Consider the following 24,684-nt stretch of genomic DNA (forward strand, 5'->3'; position numbering starts at 1 on the left):
TGATTTGGTATCCTGAAGAACTTGAAGCTGAAATGAAAACATATTGAATTTTACCGGTTGCTATTGTTTGATAATATCATACATAGACATCGAGATTTGTTCATACCCTCATTCATGCTTTGAGGGCGGGCCGGCCTTACCTTATTCATAACTAAGTTAGGGCTTAGGGCCCTAATTCTAAAAGGCCTACTTACCACAAGATACTTTAGCAGATCTCGATTCTTTCTTCTCCTTTCATAGTCACGCAGACCACAAAAATCATCAGCCAAAATTGAAAGTCTCGATTCTTACAAGTGAGCGACAGTTCTTCTTCCTTCTCATTTTCTGATAATCGATTCTTGAAAACTGATTCTGAATAATACCTATTGTTCTTCACTTCTTTTTCTTCTATTCCTTCTCCATTCTCTGATTGATTGTCCATTCTCTGAAAAATACCTTCGGCTTCTCAATCTGATTCCTTCTCTGTCCTCTGATTCTCCATTGTTGACTGTTCAAACTTTAGAAGACTCAAAACTTCAAGGCTGTCAAGAAGACAAGAACTGAAATGGTATGTGCGAATATGCGATGTTTCCACTTTCCAGTTTTGAGTAATTGAGTTTTCCATTAATTATAAGATTATCTATTAGGATTTATAGCCGATTTTAGGGTTAGTTTTCTTTATAAAGTTATCCATTGTCCATTGATTACAAACATAGAATCAGGGTTGGAACGAATTTGAGTTTTTCATTATCTTCTATTCTCACTCTCAAGGCTGTCATTGTCAAAAACTCACTGTGTCAAGCAGGCACTTACAGTTTACTTCTTGCTTCCACTATTAGGCTGTGTTTTCATATTAGTTATGTTTTTTTTGCACTGATGCACTTTTCAAGATGATTATGTGTTAGGTTCAAACAAGCTAGGTTTATCAAAATGTACATAAAGCAGGTAATTGTTCTAGATCCTTTGACCTCTTCTGGTTTTCCTCTTTTTTGACTTATTCTTTCCCCTTCTCTCATCTTTATTTTGACAATTGTGTGTGGGTTATACTGAAGGTCATCATCGAAGGGTTTAAGAGCTACAAAGAACAAGTTGCAACTGATGATTTCAGTCCAAAAGTTAACTGTGTTGGTAATGATATTCATTCATTTTTTCTGTTATGCTTATATGCTGTTCATTCATATTTATCTTTACTTCTTATGCTCATAAATACTGTTTGTTCATATATTGCAGTTGGTGCAAATGGATCTGGCAAATCAAACTTCTTTTCAGGTATGTGTAGCATAATATTTCAATCATCTAATTTCTAACTAATTGAGAATTACATTCTAACTTACTTAATTTATTCCTGAAGCAATTCGTTTTGTGATAAGCGACCTCTTTCATAACCTACGTAATGAAGATAAACACGCCTTCCTCCATGTATGCTCCTTGCTTATGTTTTTATGACCTATCAATTAATCATATATTAATTGGTTTTTGATAAGTTAATCACCACTTTTTATATTAACATTTCTCAGGAAGGAGCAGGACACCAAGTTCTCTCAGCTTTTGTTGAGATTGTGTTTGATAACTCTGACAATCGCATCCCAGTAAATCTTCATCACCTACTTATTAATTTAATAAAACATTTTCCCTAATTTCTATTTTGGTTGCTGAATTCTTTTCTACCACTTGAAGGTCGATAAAGAGGAGGTGCATCTACGAAGAACAATCGGGACAAAAAAGGATGAATATTTTCTTGATGGGAAGCATATCACGTGAGTACCACAATATGAATAATAATCTTTCCACTTCTACCCTTAATATTAATAAGTGTTTTAACAACAAAATTGCAGGAAAACTGAAGTTATGAATCTTCTAGAAAGTGCAGGGTTCTCCCGTTCCAATCCATATTATGTTGTGCAACAGGGGAAGGTAGGAAATAATATGGCATCTCCTTTGTTTGATTTTGATGTGTATATAATTAAGCTGTTGATAATAAATAATCCCCATGAGTTTATTGTAGATTGCATCATTGACTTTGATGAAAGATGCTGAACGACTTGATCTACTGAAGGAAATTGGTGGGACCCGAGTTTATGAAGAGAGAAGGCGTGAAAGCTTGAAAATCATGCAAGAAACTGGCAAGTTATTGTTTTGAATTTTATACTTTTCATATACCAGATGCTTTTTCTTGAATTTTGTATATAATCAGGAAACAAGAGAAACCAGATAATTCAAGTTGTGCAATACTTGGATGAGAGATTAAGAGAGCTGGATGAAGAGAAAGCAGAGTTGAAAAAGTATCAACAGCTTGATAAACAGAGGAAGTCTCTAGAATACACCATTTATGATAAAGAACTTAACGATGCACGAAAGGAATTGGTTGAGGTAAATTCTTTTCTTTAATTTTTTAATTTATTTGGATTTGTAGCTGTATAAAGTATAAACATGTCTCATTTGATGCCAGGTGGATGAGGAGAGAAATGCGATTTCTGAGGAGTTAGTTAGGAAGTATAATGCATCAGTTGAAGAAGAGGAAGAAGTAAAGAAATTAGACAAGTCATTTAAAGATTTGACCAGAGAAGTTCAGGGTTTGACTAGAGAGAAACAGACAATAGAGAAACAACGAACAGTAGCTGTTAAAAAGCACACTGAGGTTGAGCTTGATGTGAAAGACCTTGAAGAGAAAATCATTGGGAGTAGTAAAGCAAAGGTATTATTTTAACTTCATAAACACTTCACATAGATTATAGGGCTAAATTCAAGAAATAGCAATTTATTTGTGGATTATAGCATCTTATGCTCATTTATTTCTATTAAAGCATTGTACTTTCGATTTTTTATTCTTACTAATGCGATGTTCTTTAAAATCTACCCAATTATAGCCTTCTACTTTCAATCTTTTTCTTATTATGACAACTGAATTTAAGAAATATACCCAATTATAGCAGTGAAAAAGGCTTCTCATATGGATGGCATTGCTATAATTGGGTAGATTTTTCAAAATACAATGCTGTAATAGGAAAAGATTAAGTATGATGTTAATGTTAATATGTTATAATAAACAGATTAATGAAAGTACATTGCAATTTCTTGCATTTCATTGGAGATTAAAAGAAAAAGAGATAGTATGTGTTATAGCAGTCTACTTGTAGTTCTTTCTATTACAGCAGAGTAACTTTTTATTTATTTATTTATTAAAGAGGCATTGTTCTTTGGATAATCTACCTACTTGTAGCATTGTACATCTAATTTGTTTCTTATTAGGGCATTATAATAAATAAATAATTGAAAGTACATCTCTATTTCTTGCATTTAACCCTAAAGTAAAGAAATAAGAACAATACGAGTAGAGGCCTATCTCATCATAAAAGTCACTTTTGTAAAGTCAATATCTTAAGTAGTTTATAACAGTTTAAATCACTTCACATATGTTTATCTCTATAATTTTATACAAAATTCAAGGATGTGGAAGAACTTGTGGATATTTCAGGAAGCTGTTCTACTTTTCTAATATAAAATTTTACGTGTAGGATGAAGCTGGAAAGCAGCTTGAGGTTCTTCAGAGAGAAATCAAGGAATCCACATCAGAGTTAAACAAAACAAAACCTTTATATGACAAACAAGTTAAAGCAGAGGAGGACATCACCAAAGAGTATTTCTTCATACTTTCCTTTTTCTGTTTGACTTTTTAGTTTTTCTTCTTAATTTCAGTCTTGACTTTTTTTTTGGTCTTGATTTGTTTCTATGACAGAATTATGAAAAAAGAAAAGCAGCTGAGTGTACTCTATCAGAAACAAGGTCGTGCAACACAATTTCGTTCTAAAGCTGCACGTGATGAGTGGCTACAAAAAGATATTGATAAGTATAACAAGGTTTTGTCCTCAAATGAGAAACAGGTATGTATAATCATTACATTACATATATACATATACATGAATGGAAATAATGTTTGTGAGATCTTAACTATAAAACGGTTTCCTTTTGTTATATTATAATAGGAGAATCTACTGAATGATGAAATCAGTAAACTTGAGAGAGATATGGAAGCACAAGAAGAACATGTCAAAAATCGTCAAAAGGAGATAAATGCTTTAGAAGCTCGAATATCTAGTTATCGCAAAGGTTTCAATAAACATAAGTCAAAAAGAGATGAGCTTCATGATAAGCGAAAGTATACCTTTTTTTTTCTTTTTAATTGAATTATTTCATTTTAAATGTATCAGCTGCTGATTTTTTTAAACCTTTTTAGGGCTTTATGGGGAACAGAAAGTGAAATTACAGCTGAAATCGAGCGTCTTAAATCAGAAGTTGTGAAAGCAGAAAAAGCCTTGGATCATGCTACTCCTGGGGTATGTTAATACTTAATACATTTGTACTTAATATTATTGAATGTATATTTGCTTCTAGAAGATTTGAATGTTGTCAATATTCATGAAAGTGAATTATTTTTTTTATCTTACAAATAACAGGATATAAGGAGGGGAATTAGTACAGTTAGAAGAATCTGCAGAGAGTACAGCATTACAGGAGTGTTTGGTTCACTTATCGAGTTGCTTGAATGTGATGAAAATTTATTCACAGCTGTTGAAGTTACTGCTGGAAACAGGTTTTCACAAAGTCTTTTCTAGACACTTGTCTTTCTAAAATTTCTTGCTTATATATAAACTTGTATTTTTTTTTTCTATGCAGCTTATTCCATGTGGTGGTTGAAAATGATGACATTTCAACACAAGTAATTCGACACCTTAATGCAGAGAAAGGTGGTAGAGTTACATTTATACCCCTTAATCGTGTCAAAGCTCCTCATGTCACTTATCCAAAAACTTCTGATGTGATCCCTCTTCTCAAGAAATTAAAATATTCTCCCAATTATGAGCAGGCTTTCTCTCAGGTTAGCAGTTTCCCATGTTTCCTTTTCTGTTTTTCATGCTGTGATAATAATAGTAGTTTTTTATTTTTTTATTTATTTTTCAGGTGTTTGCTAGAACAGTGATTTGTAGAGATTTGGATGTTGCTACTCGTGTTGCACGTACTGATGGTTTGGACTGCATTACTGTTGAAGGTTTTGTTTTATCCTTTTTTGTTTTTTGCTTTTCTTTTTTCATTTATATATTTCTGTTAATTTTTTTAATTTGTTACAGGTGATCAAGTTAGCAAAAAGGGTGGTATGACAGGTGGATTTTATGATAAAAGGCGTTCAAAGCTTAAGTTTATGAACCTCATTCGACAAAATGCCTTGTCAATCACTGAAAAGGAAAATGAACTCCAAAATGTCAGATCAGAACTTCAAGATATCCTTTTTCTTTTTCATTTTTATATATTCTCAAGGTGTATTTCAACCTTTTATTATTTTTCAAGAGAATGGGATATAAGTTTTCCAAGGCTATTTTTGATGATGAGTATGAGGGCATTTACGTCTTTTGTACAGTGTTGTTATGACTTGACTCTCCTTACTTATAGACAAGGAAATCAATGCATTAGTTGCTGAGCAGCAGAAAGATGATGCTGAGCTGGCACATGAGAAATCAGAAGTGGAACAGCTTAAACAAGAAGTTGCTAATGCTAAGAAGCACAGCCTTAACATCTCTAAAGCTCTTGAAAAGAAGGTTTCCTCATTCCTTCCATTGCTAAGCTTCATGAGTTATTTCAATCTTTTTGTTCTTTTTTTAACTTTTTTGATTGAATTTCAGAGGAAGTTGCTTGCAAATGTGGAGACTCAAATCGAGCAAGTGAAAAATAATATTGATATGAAAAGAGATGAAATGAGAACAGAACTTGTTGATCATTTAAGCCCAGAGGAAAAGACTCTGCTCTCACGTTTGAATCCTGAAATAGCTGAACTTAAAGAAAGGCTTGTAGCCAGTAGAGCTACCCGAGTAGAGGTTTGCTAATATAATAATTTTGCTTGGAGTTATTTAAAAAAATAGTTAATGATTTTTTTTATAATATATATTTTTTTATGGATTGGTAGATTGAAACAAGAAAAGCAGAGCTTGAGACGAATCTATCAACAAATCTTGTTAGAAGGAGACAAGAACTGGAGGCAGTTCAACAGTCTCAAGAAGCTGATAATTTAAATGGTGAAGTTGAAGCAAAGAAGCAGGAGCTTCTAGAGGCAAAAATGGCTGTTGAAGAAGTGAAAAAACAGCTCAAAAGTAACCACTCACTCTAGCCCCTGCTTCTTATTTATTTCCCATTAAGTGCTGCCTGTCTGGATAAATGTTGTTTAAAAAATAATTAAGGTGTAAAATTGCAAGAAATAGCAACTTACTTTCATTTACAGCATTATACTTTGAAAAATGTTAGCAATTTTCACTGCTATAATTGGTAGATAATTGAAAGTAAAATGCTGTAATAGAAAGAAATGGAAGTTGAATGCTATATATAATATGCAAATACATTGCCATGTCTCGCATTTAGCCTTAAAATAAATGAGAGAATGTAAAAAAATTTAGGACTTATTCTTAATGGGGAAAGAAGACAGAATACCTTAGATTCTCTACATCAAGTTTCTAACATAATTAATTGGTTTCGTTGTCTAAGCATTATATTGTTTTCTTTTCAAATATCAACAGGAGTTTCTGAAAGCATAGATGATCGCAACAAGGAAATCAAAAAAATCAACAAGAAGAAGGCTGATTCAAAGGTAATATATTTTCTATCTCTCAATGAAAGGTTGCAGGTATATGTATGTAGTGATTTTCAACTGTTCTCTGGTAATAATACATTGCTTTTAAAGTGCAGGCTCGTTTGGAGGAGTATGAAAAGACACGCCAAAATGAAGATAAAAGAGCAGAACAACTTATTAGTAGAAAAAACATTTTGCTTGCAAAACAAGAAGAGTTCAACAAGAAAATTAGAGAATTGGGTCCATTATCATCAGATGCCTTTGAAATGTAATGTACTCTCTTCACCATCTTATTTAAAGTAACTAAACTTCTTGGGCTATTTTTGACTGAAGATGAGGGTATTTACGTCTTTTACTCAGACCAGATACCAATACCAATCCTAGTCTAATGCATGGCAAATGTGGATATTGAAGTGACAGTTTTTTTTTTAGTAATCTGTAAAGGTGGCTTTTTTTTAAACATGGTGAAAATACATTACTACAGGCACAAGAAGAAGAGCATAAAGGAACTATATAAAATGCTGCACAAGTGTAACGAGCAGTTAAAGCAGTTTAGTCATGTAAACAAGAAAGCACTTGATCAATATGCAAACTTTACAGATCAAAGAGAAGAACTTCAGAAACGACAACAAGAGCTTGATGCTGGTGATGAGGTAATTAATCATTTATATATCTTCCCTCCCTCACTTTGACTTAATGGACTTAATGGGCAAATTAGTCATTTATGCACATTCAGACAGTTTGTTCTGTCAAAAAAAGGGAGCAGACTTTGTTCATACGACACTTTGTTCATACGACACTTATCCGTTAAGTCCTGACTTTTTACATAATTGCCCTCATATTGTTTCCTTGTATTTCCACAAATATGCCATAATATCATTTATTTGTGATGTTGTTTGTGTATCAGAAAATCAAAGAGCTTATATCAGTACTGGATCAACGTAAGGACGAATCTATAGAGCGGACATTTAAAGGTGTGGCTAAACATTTTCGAGAAGTATTTTCTGAACTTGTCCAAGGTGGTCATGGAATTTTGATCATGATGAAGAAGAAGGTTGCTTTTTGTTACTTATGTTTTTTGTTAAACAACTTATAAATTTCTGCCATTTTTTTTTATATTTAACTTTATCTATTTTATCAAAACAGGATGGTGATCCTGTTGATAATGACTATGATGAGGATGGGCCTCTACCTGATAGAGAGGGACGCGTTGAAAAATACATTGGAGTGAAAGTGAAGGTATGTATGTGTATATATATCATTTAGATGTTAATTGTTGTTTGGAATTATTAATAAAATATAATATTTGATATTTCAGGTTTCTTTTACTGGACAAGGTGACACACAGTCCATGAAGCAGTTATCTGGAGGCCAAAAAACCGTGGTAGCATTAGCTCTCATATTTGCCATACAACGATGCGATCCTGCTCCCTTTTACCTCTTTGATGAAATCGATGCTGCACTTGACCCTCAATACCGAACAGCAGTCGGAAGTAATAACCCTATCCCTCTCTCATACTTCAGATTGAGGGCATTTACGTCTTTTTGCGAATATAGCAAGTATATTGTTTAGGGAGTTGACGATTTGTTTGTTTGTTTGTTTGTAGATATGGTTCGGCGTTTGGCTGATATGGCAAACACACAGTTCATTACAACAACGTTTAGGTCTGAACTGGTGAAAGTTGCTGACAAGATTTATGGTGTCACGCATAAAAACCGTGTTAGTCGTGTCAATGTTGTCACCATGGAAGAGGCGTTGGATTTTATCGAGCATGATCAATCCCATAATGCTGAATGAGATGTAAGTGGTATATGATGTTAAATTAGAAATACAATTTCTGAAATTAGAAGACTTTAAAACTAATTTTTGGGTTTATTTTGGTGCAGTAATGGAAGAAAGGCTGTAGGATTTGGTTTGGTATTATGTATAAAGCCAGTATGCGTCTTATTGCATTGTTAACAACCCTTGTTTGGTATATGTTTAGTATCTGTAGTGATGGTAGAATTGATTAAACTTTGGTGGATGTTTGTGTTTAATTGGAACTATATTTGTACAAACTAAGCAGATAGACATGATACTTTAATCTCATCCCTACTCCCTAGTATTGTTATTTGTTCTGGTTGTATTGTAATGGCATTGCCACATCATCGCCATATGGCCATCTTGGCATCACCCTAGAACCAATGGACAGATGCATGTGGCCTAAAACATCCGGTCTGGTCAAAAAGATTTTTCAAAGTAAAAGACTTGAATTGTTGATTTCTAAAGAATTTTCAAGTTCAAAAAAATCCTTGTGAAAGCTTTAGATACCAATATTATTTAATCTTAATTTCTATTAGTATATCTTAAGACTAGATTACTAATGAAGTCATTAACGTAAAAACCACCATGGGTGTTTTAAAGATGTATTGAGGCGTGTGTCTGCAGTTAGTTTTATGAACTATATCCTTTTGTGTAAAAATGAAGATCTCTTGTTACCTATGCTATCAATAGCGCGCTATAGCGGTGCTATAGCGTTTTGCGGTGTTACTGAACTGCTATTTTGAAATAGCGTTTATGAATAGCAGTGACGCTATTAGCGGTGCCATTGACCACTATTTACCGTGAACCTCATCAGCGTTATAGTGACGCTACACCCGCTTTTACAATTTCGTAGACATTGGGCTACTTTGACAAAGAAAAAAACGATAGTTTGCTATTTCAGTATTAAATCTTTATTTTTTTAATTAGTCCACTACACTTTGTCTTAATAAGTCCAAAAAATAAATATAATTAATTATAAACTACAAAGCAACAAATGACAACTTCTCTTTCTCGTCTCTTTCGATACTTAGAAACCACGAACGACTTGAGCTTTTAGTTTCCTTATTACTATATTAGAATATTATATATAGATTATGTTATGTTTTTATATGATTTTTTATGATATTAAATCTATATAGTATTAATAATCTAATATATAAATTTTGTATAAATATATTATATAAATTATACATAATATTAAAAAACCGCTATACCACTGCTATACCACCGCGATAACCGCGATTTCAAATAGCGGCATGTGACCGCTATTGAAATTCCGACCGCGATAACTGCTTAGCTTGTTACTCGATTCTAAATCAAGCACATTGCCAACCTTAGAGTCTCCAGTTTCTTTCCAAGTTGAGTTGCAAAGGTCTCAATAAATCGTTTGATGACATTAAAAGCATTACTTTTTCTGCTTAACAAATGAGTCCATGTTGTTGGTGAAAAATCATCAACAACGGTCAAGAAATATGATTGAACATTGTAGCATTTTGTATCATAGGGATCTCACGTGTCAACGTTAATGACTTCAAGTGGAGAAGATCTATGAATAATGCCATGACCAAAGCGAAGCTTGTGTTGTCTAGTTTCATAACAAATTTCACAAGAATGATCGAAAGCAACGTCCCCTGGTAGGATGGAGTGATTTTGCAGCAAATTTGAGAGAGAGAGAGAGAGAGAGATTTTATTATTGAATAAAGGTTAAGTTGGATATAATCTCTACAAAGCTTATATACAGAAGAAAACTAACTCAACTTAGAGTGTGTTTGAGATTGCTTCTCAAAATGCTTATTGACTTTTTGGAAAAACAAGGAATTCATAGGTTGCGTTTATTTATGGAAAAACAGTTTCCATTTTTCGTTTTTCGTTTTCCCTTTACAATTTTCGTTTTTCTTTTTCAGTTTTCATTGGAAAATTTAGAAAACGCGTTTAGTTAAAAACTTATTCATTTTCAGTTTTAGAAAAATTATAAAACACATTTAGATGTGTATATTTCTATCGGTTTTCATTTTTAGAGAACGGTAGCAGTGGTAGGGTGGGGGCAGCGATGGGGGGCAGTGGTGGTGTCGATGATGGCGACGGTGGTGGTGGTGGCGGCGAAAATTGTGGCAGAGGTGGTGATGGCGGCGACGACGACGGTGATGGGGTAGTGGTGGTAGTGATGGTGATGGTAGGTTAGTGATTGTGGTAGTGGTGTTGGGTGGATGGGTGTGTATTTATGGGGGTGTGGGTGGGTGTGGGTGTGAGTGTGGGTGTCTGTGTGAGGCTGGGGGTTGGGTTGGGTGTCTGTTTCTGGGGGTGGGTGGGTGTGTGTGTGTTTGTAGGGGTGAGGGTGGGGGTGGGTGTGGATGTGGATGTGTGTTTGTGTTTGTGGGGGTAGGGGTGGGTGGGTGTGGATGTGGATGTGTGTTTGTGTTTGTGGGGGTGGGGGTGGGTGGTTGTTTATGGTTGTGTGTGTTTGTGGGGGTTGGGGTTGGGGTAGGTGTGTGTGTGTGTGGGGGGGGGGGGTGGGTGGGTGTGGTGGGTTGGAGGTGTTAAGGTGGGGGTAGGTAGAGGTGGGAGTGAGTGTGTGTTTATATTTTAGAAAAAATTTGAAATTAGAAAAATGTGGAAAACAATGATTATTGGTTTTCCAAAAATTTCCAACTTCTTTGTAGCTTTAGAAAACATAAAATTTTTATTTTCCGTGAAAAATTTAGAAAAATAGACGAATTAAACGCATTTTCAAAATTCTTATTTTTCTTGAATTTTTTTTTTCGATCAATTTTTCCGCAACTAAAAATAACCATAACTTTTTTTTTCCTTATAAACTAGTGTTTGCCAAACACTTTTTTAACTTATTGACTTTTTGAAAAGCCAATAAACAAATAAGTAATTTTTAAAGTGCACTCCAAAACACCCACTTAACTTCTAACAAACTTTCACGTGCTCCAACTAAGTATCACGTGTCCTCACTAATACACTAACAGACAAAATGTTGAACTCGCTTTGGACGCATATATGTTATAAAGATCTTAATATATTAGTTACTATTCGTAATTCTACATAACTTATGATCCAAATGATTATCTCATTTTTTTTGTTCGAACTAAGAATCAATTCCATGCATAGTTCGATCACATGTCTAAGATGAGATTGGCTGATATTAGATAGTTTTTTCAAGGCTTCAAGGGTATTTTGGTACATACCCTATTTCATGTTTGGTTCCTAAAATGTTTCTAAAAGAATTGGAATTGGAATTGGAATAAGAATCTGTCAGGAATTTAAATCCAATTTCATATATTGTTTGGTTGAAAGTAAATTTAATTGGAATTAATTCAAAATTCTATTTGGTTGTGTGACATTCCCTAATTTCTCAGCCAAAAAACCGATTTAATTTATGTTTTTTAAAATAAAATCAGAGAAATCTTTTTAAAAGATGTTGCAGAATTGGTCCCCAAAACAAAACATGATAAAAATTTGTCAAAACCTTTCTTTAAGAAATATATAATTTCCTTTTATATCAAAACCTCGGGATGTCATGTTCCGATACAGATCAAAAGCATAAACAAGACATTATAAGCCTTACAACAGTTATTTATAACTACTGGCCTATAATCCAAAGATCACTCATCATCATCATCCGACTATGCTCGGGGTCCACTACCTGTAATATAAAAAGCTGAGTGGGTCATGCTTGGAAGCCTGGTGAGCATATATGGTTTTCAACCCACAATACATAAATTTAATATGCTTAAACATCAATCAGTCAACCAAATTACCCCAACCCCATTATCTTATTTATTTCTTAAGGGTTTACCCTAAGAATCAACTATCACTCCTTCCTAAGGATTCATCCTAAGGAATAGACACGAAGTCACATCGTCACCGGGGTTTATACAACGGGCACTAAGTCCATAGCTGCCAAGGTTTATTCAACATGTGCAAAGTCCATAGCTCTCATTTATCGACAATATTATTTACAGGAACGCCCCTGCAATACATGTCAATGGGTTTTTAGAGTACAACAGATGAACATATAGTTTATACACCTACAGGTTGCGGGCCTGCTAGTGTTCCACAGACCGTCTAGAATAGTCCATGGTTGTCATCCATACTCTGCTGAATGACGGGGGCCAACATTTTGGGTAAGTGATTCTCTCAAATTTCACCACTCACCCTCAACTCATAATCAATATTACTGATCATCTCCTTTATCCAACTCACCTTTCATCACACCCACTATTTCATCTACCCATGTTTTACCCAACATATTTTGTAGATAAAAATACATATACAGTTTAAATTATTTAAAAACCTGTATAAATCATCCCTTCAACACCCATCTCAAATAATCAAACAATATATATTCACACAACACGTATTTTATGTAAAATACTTCATATCTATGTGTAAGGTGAAAGTAGCTACACACTCACCTGATTTAATGAAAATCGGACAGCAATTCGTTTCCTAAAACGATCGTTTCTAATAAAACCGAGAGTTTTATTGAGAAACCGGGCTCTGCAAAAGTCGGGCTTCGAAACCGAAAAGATAAATTTTCCGGGCTTCTCGGGCACTTCGTGGCGTATTCTGGGGGTTATAATCGATACCGGGGCTTTGGGGGATGTTAAAATGAAAGAAATATGGATAGAGGGGCTAAAATGGACAATTTCTTAAAAATATCCGAGAAGGCTCGCAGCCTTCTATTTATAGGGGGAGGCTTCTGATCGGACGGCTGAGAAGCTCCCAAGTGGCAGCAGATGCGAGAGTGGGATCACATGGGCTGCACATGCGAGGCCTCACTGGCAGCCTCTGATTGGACCGAAGTCCGGATCCGAGGAGGGGAGGCTCGTGGCTCCTGCGAAGGTTCGTACGCACGAGGGAAGAGGCACGCGTCACACTTCTACTGGACCGCTTCGGATCAGCTCTCCGGTGCGGATGACTCAGCAACATTTCGGACACGTGGCTTGCATGACTCACCAATTTCGGACACGTGGCACTCATACAGCGAAGGTGACGTGGCCTATGCGAAATTTCTCAGATTTTGAAATAATTTCTTGATTTTCGCGCCAAAACTTCTAAAATCCATAACTTTCGCATACGAGCTCCGCTTTTGACGTTCTTTATATGCACGCGTAGGTAAAATTACGCTCTACAACTTTCGTTTAGACTTCGTCGGCTAACTTTGACTTTAATTTTTATATTATTATTTTTAACAGACCGGGACAGGAAATCCGTTAAAAATTCATAACTTCTTCATCCGACGTCCGTTTTCGTCAGACTTTTTACCGTTGTACTACTATTTACGAGACCTTCGATTCTCGTTTAGGTTGTGTCGGCTAAAAATCACTCGATCTAAAATTCAAGTTTTTAGCTGTCTACTGCTAAGCTGAAACTTCGAAAAATCATAACTTTCTCATACGAAGTCAGATTTGAGCGTTCTTTTTATACATACTCTCGGTTTAACGAGAACTACGAGTTTCGTTTAGATCACTAAGGCTAAAAAGTAGTTTATCGAAAACTCATTTTTTACGACATTCGGCACCGTGCAGGTTTATCGCAAAACTTCGACAGGTCATAACTTCTTCGTTATAACTCGGATTTCGGCATTCTATATATATCCGTAATTCTTGTCACGACCACTACAACTTTCTTAATAAATATCGGCTTTATCTAATATTTATTTTCGACGCTCATTTTTAGTCTTAATTAATTAAACCCTAATAATTAAGCATAAAACACATAAAACACATAATATTCACATAATTCCTTTTCATTTCTTAAAAATGAGTCACAAAGGTTAACCTAGACTATTATGTCAACATTAATGCCTAGCCTAGAAACACGTGCATTACAATTCTCTCCCCCTTAGAATGATTTCGTCCGTGGAATCACACATCGGCAAACAAATACGGGTAACGACTCATCATGTCACTCTTTGTTTTTCCCCAGGTGAGATTTGGCCCATTCGTATGTTTCCAACGCACAAACACTAAATCGACCATCTTGCGTCACAACTTTTTAGTCTTACGGTCAACGATTGCCTCAGGTTCTTCCATTAACCTCTTGTTTTCATCCGACCTCAATTCAGAAATGGGAATTATGTCGGGCACATCTCCCGTGAACTTTCTCAATTAACACACATGAAAGGTATTACGAATACCCTCCAGTTCTTCCGGTAATTCTAGCTTGTAAGCTTGATTCCCAATCCTCTGAAGAACTTTAAATGGTCCAATAAACCTTGGACTCAACTTTCTCATTCTACTAAATTTTATAAGTCCCTTCCACGGCGAGACTTTAAGTAAAACCGAATCTCCAACTTTGAATGATATCAGTTATCTTTTCTTGTCAGCATAGCTCTCTTGAGCAACTAACATCCTTTCCCTAATCACTTTCAACTTTTCAGCAGTCTGATGGACTAATTCAGTCCCATAAATTGCTTTTCCCCAGCTTCCAATCAACATGACGGCGTTCGAAGCTTTTCTCCATGCAAAGCGTGATAAGGTGCCATCTTGATGCTCGAGTGGAAACTATTACTATAGGAAAAATTATACTAAAGGTAAATGTTCATCCCAGTTACCTTGGAATTCCAGGGTACATGCTCTCAGCATATCCTCCAATGTTTGAATTGTTTTTTTGCTCTAACCATCGGTTTGCGGATGGTAAGCTGTATTCAAACACAACTTGGTACCCAATTCCTCTTATAAACTCCTCCAAAACCTTGAGGTAAAACGGCTATCACGATCAGTTACAATCGTTAACGGAACACCGTGAAGCCTCACAGTTTTCTTCACGTAAGAATTCGCAAGTTTATCCATAGACCATTTCCCGTTGGCTGCTATGAAATGCGCACTCTTAGTGAAGCGATCAACGACCACCCAAATCATGTCGTGACCGTTCCTTGTTCTGGGTAGTTTAGTCACGAAATCCATGGTAATGTCCTCCCATTTACCCATAGGTATCAGTAAAGGTTCTAAACTCCCATACGGTTTCTGATGTTGTGCCTTAACCCTAGCACAAGTTACACACTCGGCCACATACTTAATAACATCGAGCTTCATCGTCGGCCACCAGTAATAGGGTTTTAGATCCCTATACATTATTGTACTTCCGGGATGAATCAAGTACATGGTTTTGTGAGCTTCTTCCATCAGAAGACCTCTTACTCCTCCCGTATTAGATACCCAAATCCTATCTTTGAATACCTTCACTCCTTGACCGTTTGTATCAAACACCAACGTTTTTCCCAAACGTTCCTCATTTCAGTCATTTTTCTCTAAAGCTTCCTCCTGAGCTTTCTTTATACTTTCCACAACTGTCGAGACAACTTCAATTCTCAACGCTCTTGGCCTTTTCTTTTCAAGATTTACCTTCTGACTGAGAGCATCAACAACAACATTTGCTTTACCAGAGTGGTAAAGTATCTCACAGTCGTAGTCCTTGAGTAACTCTAGCCAGCGTCGTTGCCTCATGTTCAATTCCTTCTGATTAAAGAGATAGTGAAGACTCTTATAATCACTGAAAAGTTTTCACTTAGTACCGTAAAGATAGTGCCTCCATATCTTTAAGGCAAATACTACCGCTGCCAACTCCAGATCATGAGTGGGGTAGTTCTTTTCATGCTCTATCAATTGCCTCGATGCATACACTATCACTTTATCCCTTTGGGTCAGAACACAACCTAACCCAACTCCAGAGGCATCACTATAAACTGTGAAGTCATCAACTCCTTTAGGTAACAAAAGAATCGGTGCTTCACACAACTTCTTCTTTAACCTCTAAAAAACTTCCTTATGCTTCTCATTCCAAGTATAAACAGCTCCTTTGTGGGTCAAAGCTGTCACTGGAGTCGCGATCGAAGAAAAGCCTTGGATAAACCTTCGGTAATACCCAGCTAATCCTAAAAAGCTTCAGATCTTCATAGGACTTTCAATTGTAACCTTCGAGTTACAAAATAAATCCTTATTGAGGACTCCTAGTTCTTCTTAGAATAAGTATTTTCCTTCATTTATTGTAACAGACCGATGAGTCATGTTCTAATGATCTCTCATTGTATAATGCACTACTTAGACTCAGATTTCCTAGGGACAAATTTCGGAACAAACTATACCTTCCTTCATGTTCTAATGTGATACAATCACAGTTCAACATGTATCATTTCTAATTACCAACTTCTTTAACAATGAGTGCGATACTTCTATTGATCGATTTGATCATCTTTCACTTTAATCTTCTGGCTTAAGTCAAATGCTACATCGAACTTGGTTCTCGGAACCACGTGACACACTCATCTTAGTCAGACTCGATTCGATATGACCTCTAAGGTCGGAATAACAATCATCTTCTTAGTCATTACCGAAACGATGGTAACGACAGACTAGAATAAGACGGAATCAATTACTAGTTCCTTGGTAACCTTGTGACTTTCCCTGATCCAAGTGTGAGTCCTGTGCTTCCAGTAGTATAGATCTCTACTACTATTCACACCTACTCATACTCGTCCCAAGTACTGTCTCGCAGTCCCCAAGTCCTAAAATCACAAAACAATTTAACACATACAAATGTGTCCAATTAATCATAAAATTTTCCTAGACTCTACTAGGACTTCTTCCATGCGTATCTTCAATCATCAATTCTACTTCAACTTGGTTGGTGATGGAAATTCCAGACGATGGGACAACTTTAAGAATTACACCAACCATTCCATTCATCAGATGACAAAACCAGGGTTTATATTATTTCCTTGAAACGATTACACAAAGGTTCAAGTTTACCCTATACTATGCCTCTAATAGGCTAAACCACTTGTTACTATTCACATTACTACTTCGTAACTTGATCTTCGGGTATCAAGTCTTTACTTCTACTTCCTAGCGTTATTAATTGCTTCGTCAAGGATATTCTGAAATTCCCTTGGCGTTGGCGGTGCACTTGGCCTTGTTACTTCATTGTTCTTCGGACAATTCTTAGAAATATGACCTTCTTCCTTACATACATAACACACCCCCTTGAGAATCGTACACTGATTGGCATAATGCCCTAATTCTCCACACCTAAAGCACTTCACCTTCCCGTCACAATTCCCAGAGTGTTTATTTTTACACTTCCCGCACCATTTTCCTTTACCTCTTCTTTTGCCAGACTTTGAGAATATGTTGCTGTTGTTGGGCCTTGAAGACCCCTCAAATTTCCTCTTCTTGCCAACTTCAACCTTGTTGGCGGTCCTGTCATTGATCATTTCTTCAATAGACTTAGCAACCCTGATAGTTGCCTCAAGAACAGATGCCTGACGTACTGGCACAGTAAGTTCATCCTTACTTTGTTGAAGTAAACGCTTTGTTTCTTCCATATGTTGATCCAACATCATACGCAACATTGCCTGCACCCCAGTCATCGTGATTGGCTCAGGCTGTGGATTATCGTTTCCGGATTCAGTTTGCGTACTCGCCATTTCGATCTATACACCAATCGTAGGTGAATTTAGATCTTTATTTTCGATAGACGTTAAATCTTCGTTATTGCTCCGAAACGTTTATATGTTAGTTCTAATATCATAATCATACGTTTAGAATCCTACACACATAAGGTTTCCAGATCCGGTCGGCAACAGACCATAGATCCCAACAAACAATGACATATATGGCAAACATATAGCATTTAACACGTAAAAGCATTTTAGGCATCTTTCCTAAAATAAACTAGTGCTCGTGTCTAAAATATGGTAGACACTCATCTCACAATCATCACTTAGCATTCTATATTTAAGTCTAGAAATCCTACAATTTCTTAGTTCGCTTAAACTAATGCTCTGATACCAACTGTGACATCCCCTAATTTCTCGGCCAGAAAAGACCGATTTAATTTATGCTTTTTAAAATAAAATCAGAGAAATCTTTTTAAAAGATGTTGCGGAATTGGTCCCCAAAACAAAACATGATAAAAGTTTGTCAAAACCTTTCTTTAAGAAATATATAATTTCCTTTTATATCAAAACCTCGGGATGTCATGTTCCGATACAGATCAAAAGCATAAACAAGACATTATAAGCCTTACAACAGTTATTTATAACTACTGGCCTATAATCCAAAGATCACTCATCATCATCATCCGACTATGCTCGGGGTCCACTACCTGTAATATAAAAAGCTGAGTGGGTCAGGCTTGGAAGCCTGGTGAGCATATAGGGTTTTCAACCCACAATACATAAATTTAATATGCTTAAACATCAATCAGTCAACCAAATTACCCCAACCCCATTATCTTATTTATTTCTTAAGGGTTTACCCTAAGAATCAACTATCACTCCTTCCTAAGGATTCATCCTAAGGAATAGACACGAAGTCACATCGTCACCGGGGTTTATACAACGGGCACTAAGTCCATAGCTGCCAAGGTTTATTCAACATGTGCAAAGTCCATAACTCTCATTTATCGACAATATTATTTACAGGAACGCCCCTGCAATACATGTCAATGGGTTTTTAGAGTACAACAGATGAACATATAGTTTATACACCTACAGGTTGCGGGCCTGCTAGTGTTCCACAGACCGTCTAGAATAGTCCATGGTTGTCATCCATACTCTGCTGAATGACGGGGGCCAACATTTTGGGTAAGTGATTCTCTCAAATTTCACCACTCACCCTCAACTCATGATCAATATTACTGATCATCTCCTTTATCCAACTCACCTTTCATCACACCCACTATTTCATCTACCCATGTTTTACCCAACATATTTTGTAGATAAAAATACATATACAGTTTAAATTATTTAAAAACCTGTATAAATCATCCCTTCAACACCCATCTCAAATAATCAAACAATATATATTCACACATCACGTATTTTATGTAAAATACTTCATATCTATGTGTAAGGTGAAAGTAGCTACACACTCACCTGATTTAATGAAAATAGGACGGCAATTCATTTCCTAAAACGATCGTTTATAATAAAACCAGGAGTTTTATTGAGAAACCGGGCTCTGCAAAAGTCGGGCTTCGAAACCGAAAAGATAAATTTTCCGGGCTTCTCGGGCACTTCGTGGCGTATTCTGGGGGTTATAATCGATACCGGGGCTTTGGGGGATGTTAAAATGAAAGAAATATGGATAGAGGGGCTAAAATGGACAATTTCTTAAAAATATCTGAGAAGGCTCGCAGCCTTCTATTTATAGGGGGAGGCTTCTGATCGGACGGCTGAGAAGCTCCCAAGTGGCAGCAGATGCGAGAGTGGGATCACATGGGCTGCACATGCGAGGCCTCGCTGGCAGCCTCTGATTGGACCGAAGTCCGGATCCGAGGAGGGGAGGCTCGTGGCTCCTGCGAAGGTTCGGACGCACGAGGGAAGAGGCACGCGTCACACTTCTACTGGACCGCTTCGGATCAGCTCTCCGGTTCGGATGACTCAACAACATTTCGGACACGTGGCTGGCATGACTCACCAATTTCGGACACGTGGCACTCATACATCGAAGGTGACGTGGCCTATGCGAAATTTCTCAGATTTTGAAATAATTTCTCGATTTTCGCGCCAAAACTTCTAAAATCCATAATTTTCGCATACGAGCTCCGTTTTTGTCGTTCTTTATATGCACGCGTAGGGAAAATTACGCTCTACAACTTTCGTTTAGACTTCGTCGGCTAATTTTGACTTTAATTTTTATATTATTATTTTTAACAGACCGGGACAGGAAATCCGTTAAAAATTCATAACTTCTTCATCCGACGTCCGTTTTCGTCAGACTTTTTACCGTTGTACTAATATTTACGAGACCTTCGATTCTCATTTAGGTCGTGTCGGCTAAAAATCATTCGATCTAAAATTCGAGTTTTTAGCTGTCTACTGCTAAGCTGAAACTTCGAAAAATCATAACTTCCTCATACGAAGTCAGATTTGAGCGTTCCTTTTATACATACTCTCGGTTTAACGAGCACTACGAGTTTTGTTTAGATCACTAAGGCTAAAAAGTAGTTTATCAAAAACTCACTTTTTACGACATTCGGCACCGTGCCTGTTTATCGCGAAACTTCGACAGTTCATAACTTCTTCGTTATAACTCGGATTTCGGCATTCTATATATATCCGTAATCCTTGTCACGACCACTACAACTTTCTTAATAAATACCGGCTTTATCTAATATTTATTTTCGACGCTCATTTTTAGTCTTAATTAATTAAACCCTAATAATTAAGAATAAAACACATAAAACACATAATATTCACATAATTCCTTTTCATTTCTTAAAAATGAGTCACAAAGGTTAACCTAGACTATTATGTAAACATTAATGCCTAGCCTAGAAACACGGGCATTACAGGTTGGCAGGAAATGGAATTGTAATCCATGTAAAATGACAAAATTGTCTTTTTTGTCTGTTTTGTTTAATTTTATTTTGTTTTCTAACTCACATGTAAAGATATATTATATAAACTATAAAATAGTGATTTTTCATTTTATTATTTGAGCATTCATGTGGGTGGCGGTGGCGGTGATAGGTGGTGGTGGGTGGTAATGGCGGTGATGGTACTGGTAGTGGCGGGTGATGGTAGGTAGTGGTGACGGTAGCGGTGACGGTAGGTGGTGGCGTTAGCGGTGACAGTGATAGGTGGTAGTGGTGGTGGCGGTGGCGGTTAGTGTAGATGGGTGGTAGTGACAGTAGGCGGTGGTAAGTGGTGAGTGAACAAACAAACTATGTTTGGCTAAATCAAGGCAACCAAATTTTCTACCACCTATTCAATTGAAAACCAAACCTTCGCTCCTCGTCAAGCTTTCCATCCCAACCCAACGAACCAGTAACAAGAGCCCTTATCAGCATCTCTGTGACAACCGTCAATTTTTAGCCAAGTCAAAGTCAACTAAAGTCAACAAGTCAAACCGGTCGACTCAATTAGCCCTTGCGTATTAGGGTTTACATTATGTAATTACTGTACAACTCGCTATGTTAATAAGAAAACACCATTTGGAAAGTTCGTGTGTTTAAAGTTCCTAAGCCTTAAATGCGGTAAACGATGAACCAAAGCGATAAAACACTATTGCACACTCATCGGGAGTGTGTTGGTCACTAAAACATGGCTTTACGAGGTTTACAAACCTTGCGTTACAAATCCAAACACTCAAAAAGGTCACAAAAGAAGTCTCTCCAAATCTCTTTCACTCTAACTCTCCCAAAACTCTCTAAGTAAGATAAATCTCTCCAAGAAGGTGAAATCTCTCCCAAATCTCTCTCTGTATGAGAAATCTCTCCAAGAATGTCAAATCTCTCCCAAATCTCTCCAAGAATGTGAAATCTCTCCCAAATCTCTCTCTGTATGAGAAATCTCTCCAAGAATGTCAAATCTCTCCCAAATCTCTCCAAGAATGTGAAATCTCTCCCAAATCTCTCTCTGTATGAGAAATCTCTCCAAGAATGTCAAATCTCTCCCAAATCTCTCCAAGTATGTGAGATCTCTCCCAAATATCTCTCTGAATGAGAAATATCTCCAAGTATGTGAAATCTCTCCCAAATCTCTCTAAGTATGCCAAATCTCTCCAAGTATGACAAATCTCTCCCAAATCTCTCTCAAAACCTCTTTTGATCTTTTTGTAATCATTTGGGGCATCCCGACACTTGACTTGGTGAAAAACCATGCGAAACGGGAAGATACCTTGGAAAATAGCCTCTTAGGGCCGGAGTCCCTCTATAGGGATCAAACCCTCCTTGAACCGGAGTCTCCTGGAGGAGTCGCAGCCACCTAGCCGCAGCCGGCGAGCCGCAGCCAGTGAGCCGCAGCCCCTCCTAACTTCGGACCGCAGCCCTCCTGACTTCGGACCGCATCCCTCCTGCTCGGACCGCCCCTTTCCTCTTCGAATCTGCACCCGCGACCAGGCCTTCACTTCGGATCCAAGGCAGTTAAGGCCGGAGTCACCCTCCTGACTTCGGATTTTGCGATTTTCACCCGGTTTTCGACCCCGACTCCGTTTTAAGCCCGTTTTTAATTATTTTAACACGGGGTTTTCTCCAGAAATCATATTTTAATATATAAGACCCTAAATATTCATAATTTAAACATATTTTTATGGAAATCTTTATTTAAGAATAAAATCTAGTGGGTGAATAATTGAGGTGGAGTGTTGACTTTACTTTAGTTTATGACACAAGCAACCACCCCCACACCCACTCTATGACCAGCCACTCCTCCCCACCATCCCTAGTCACTTCAATGTACTTTCCCACTTATTTCCCAGCCATTTCCACGTTCTAAGAGTTGGAAAACCCCCTCTCTCCTCACACTTCTCTCCTTTTCACACCTTCCACCAAAGATCAAACACATCTTTTCTCTCAAACTCTCTCTCTCTCTCTCTCTCTCTCAATTTCGAGATTTCCAAGGCATTTTTCAAGCTCTCTTCCACTCTTGGTAAGTATAATTCATTCTTCTTATGATTATTTCACTTTCTTTTTCCCAAATCATAGATTGCTTACACAAATTCCATCACATTTGTGTTAGATCTTCAAATCTTCAAAGCATCTCCCAAGTGTTCTTGAGTTGAACACTTCTTTTCCCCATCATCCATCTACTGAAAACACTCAAGGTGAGTTCATACCCCTATCTTTTCATGTTTTCTTAAGTTTTAAGGGGGGGAATACAAGTTAAAACACTAAGAACACAACTAAACTCACTTAACAACCTTCATCAGAAAAGTTTAACTCCATTCACGGACTGTTTTGGTCAACTTAAACATTTTAGTTTTCAACACTGTATTAGGTGCAAATAGTTCAGGTTCATACCTTTACAATGACTATTTGCACATCTCCATACGATTTTTCTACGATTTATGGTGATTTTTACAAAACTGCCTATCATTTCAAGAACAAATCCGGACCAGTCTGTGATTATGGACTTTTTCACACAAGTTGGAAGTCACTAAAAATTATGAGAAAATTTATGAACAAACTAGACAAATTTTCTAAACTCTCAGAATTTACGGATTTTGATTTCGACCTTTGATGATTTTTCTATAAATTTTCTAAGCACAGGAATAGAAATATTATCACTAGAAAAATGCCATCAATTTCATTCACACCTTGTAATTTGTTGAGCAAGATGTGTATCATTATGTGATTATATATTATTACATTATATGTCATTTTGCCTTGGTATGTAGACATACATCAGAAAACAAATAGGTTTTTACTATATTAAGTATGGTGAAATGATAAATTGTCATAAACAAAGTTTACATCCGTTACATACAAACGTTTAGTAAGCCATGACAAGAATAGTACTAATTGAATACATGTGAATGATAATACATATTATTTACCTTATCTTGAAGGTATGAATCGTATACCAAGGTTGCCACTACTACAAGTAATTATAATAAACTATAATAAGTGTACACTACCAACAAATACGCTAACTATAGTAGGTATAGTTAGGTTGCATTACATTACAAACAATATGATAAACTATAACAGGTATAGTTTATGTTCACTATCACTACCACTATTTGATAAAATATACTACGCATAATTCATGTTCACTATCGCTACCACTATTCGGTGAATTATGATATGTATAGTTTATGTTCACTCCCACTACCACTATTTGATAAACTATAATATGCATAATTCATGAGCACTATCACTACCACTATTTGGTGAATTATGATATGTATAGTTTATGTCCACTACCACTACTTGATGAATTATGATAAGCATAGTCTCGGTCTTTGGTTTTAAGACTACATTCTATCTAACATTGTTAGTTTTCAGCCATATTTATTAAGTGTATATGCTAGAGTTATATAGAATTTAGTCATGATCGACTTAGAATTGGTGGGCCCACCTCATCTCCTGTTCCTTGTTTGGTTGTGGACCTAGGGCAGACCCATTATATTCAACGGTTTATTTAACTTAAATTTTATACAACTTATATACACTTAGAGATTATAGAAGGAAACTATAGGAAATTCTAGCATGCACTATTTATTAATATAGAAACTTACGATTCACTCTTTAAGGAAAATATCGGATTTTCTTTGGAAACACCTTACTAGTATGAACATATTAAGTACAAAACACACACACACACACACACATTTTTTGTCCTGGGATTTAGGACTACATAACTTTTATAAAGAAAATATTGGATTTTCTGGAAACATACTTTGTCGCTTTTACAAGGAAAACGGTTTCTTTCTCCAACAAAATTCTTATGAACTCACCAACTTAATTGTTGACAATTTTCAAAACTACTTGTATTCTCAGGAAATCAGTGAAACAAGAAAACATCAGCACTTTGAGGATGGGACGTTAA

The 24,684-nt window shown here is 36.4% G+C and overlaps 1 protein-coding gene across 1 annotated transcript; it reads left to right on the plus strand.

Moving 5' to 3' along the window:
• The first annotated feature begins 232 nt into the window (after positions 1-232).
• On the plus strand, positions 233-8,681 carry TTN7 (Structural maintenance of chromosomes (SMC) family protein). Its single transcript, XM_079078153.1, has 30 exons — positions 233-547; positions 885-924; positions 1,032-1,107; positions 1,210-1,248; positions 1,331-1,398; positions 1,497-1,568; positions 1,657-1,736; positions 1,815-1,893; positions 1,985-2,102; positions 2,174-2,349; positions 2,429-2,674; positions 3,495-3,616; positions 3,716-3,860; positions 3,963-4,135; positions 4,214-4,313; positions 4,434-4,570; positions 4,654-4,855; positions 4,939-5,026; positions 5,106-5,255; positions 5,419-5,570; positions 5,655-5,846; positions 5,936-6,119; positions 6,540-6,610; positions 6,709-6,860; positions 7,077-7,245; positions 7,500-7,646; positions 7,739-7,831; positions 7,911-8,085; positions 8,200-8,393; positions 8,480-8,681. Exons 2-29 carry the CDS (start codon positions 910-912, stop codon positions 8,388-8,390), a joined length of 3,612 nt encoding a protein of 1,203 aa, XP_078934279.1. The 5' UTR covers positions 233-547; positions 885-909; the 3' UTR covers positions 8,391-8,393; positions 8,480-8,681.
• The last annotated feature ends 16,003 nt before the right edge of the window (positions 8,682-24,684 follow it).

The sequence above is a fragment of the Lactuca virosa genome, chromosome 2 (genome assembly GCF_052849685.1).
Source record: "Lactuca virosa cultivar CGN04683 chromosome 2, Lactuca_virosa_CGN04683_v6, whole genome shotgun sequence".
In the NCBI taxonomy this organism is placed as follows: domain Eukaryota; kingdom Viridiplantae; phylum Streptophyta; class Magnoliopsida; order Asterales; family Asteraceae; genus Lactuca; species Lactuca virosa.

What these genes read in the sequence shown, in the direction of transcription:
- TTN7 (XM_079078153.1), top strand. An exon ending in GAAGTTACTGCTGGAAACAG is followed by an intron (nt 4,571 to 4,653) that starts GTTTTCACAAAG and finishes TTTTCTATGCAG; the next exon opens with CTTATTCCATGTGGTGGTTG. An exon ending in GTAGAGCTACCCGAGTAGAG is followed by an intron (nt 5,847 to 5,935) that starts GTTTGCTAATAT and finishes ATGGATTGGTAG; the next exon opens with ATTGAAACAAGAAAAGCAGA.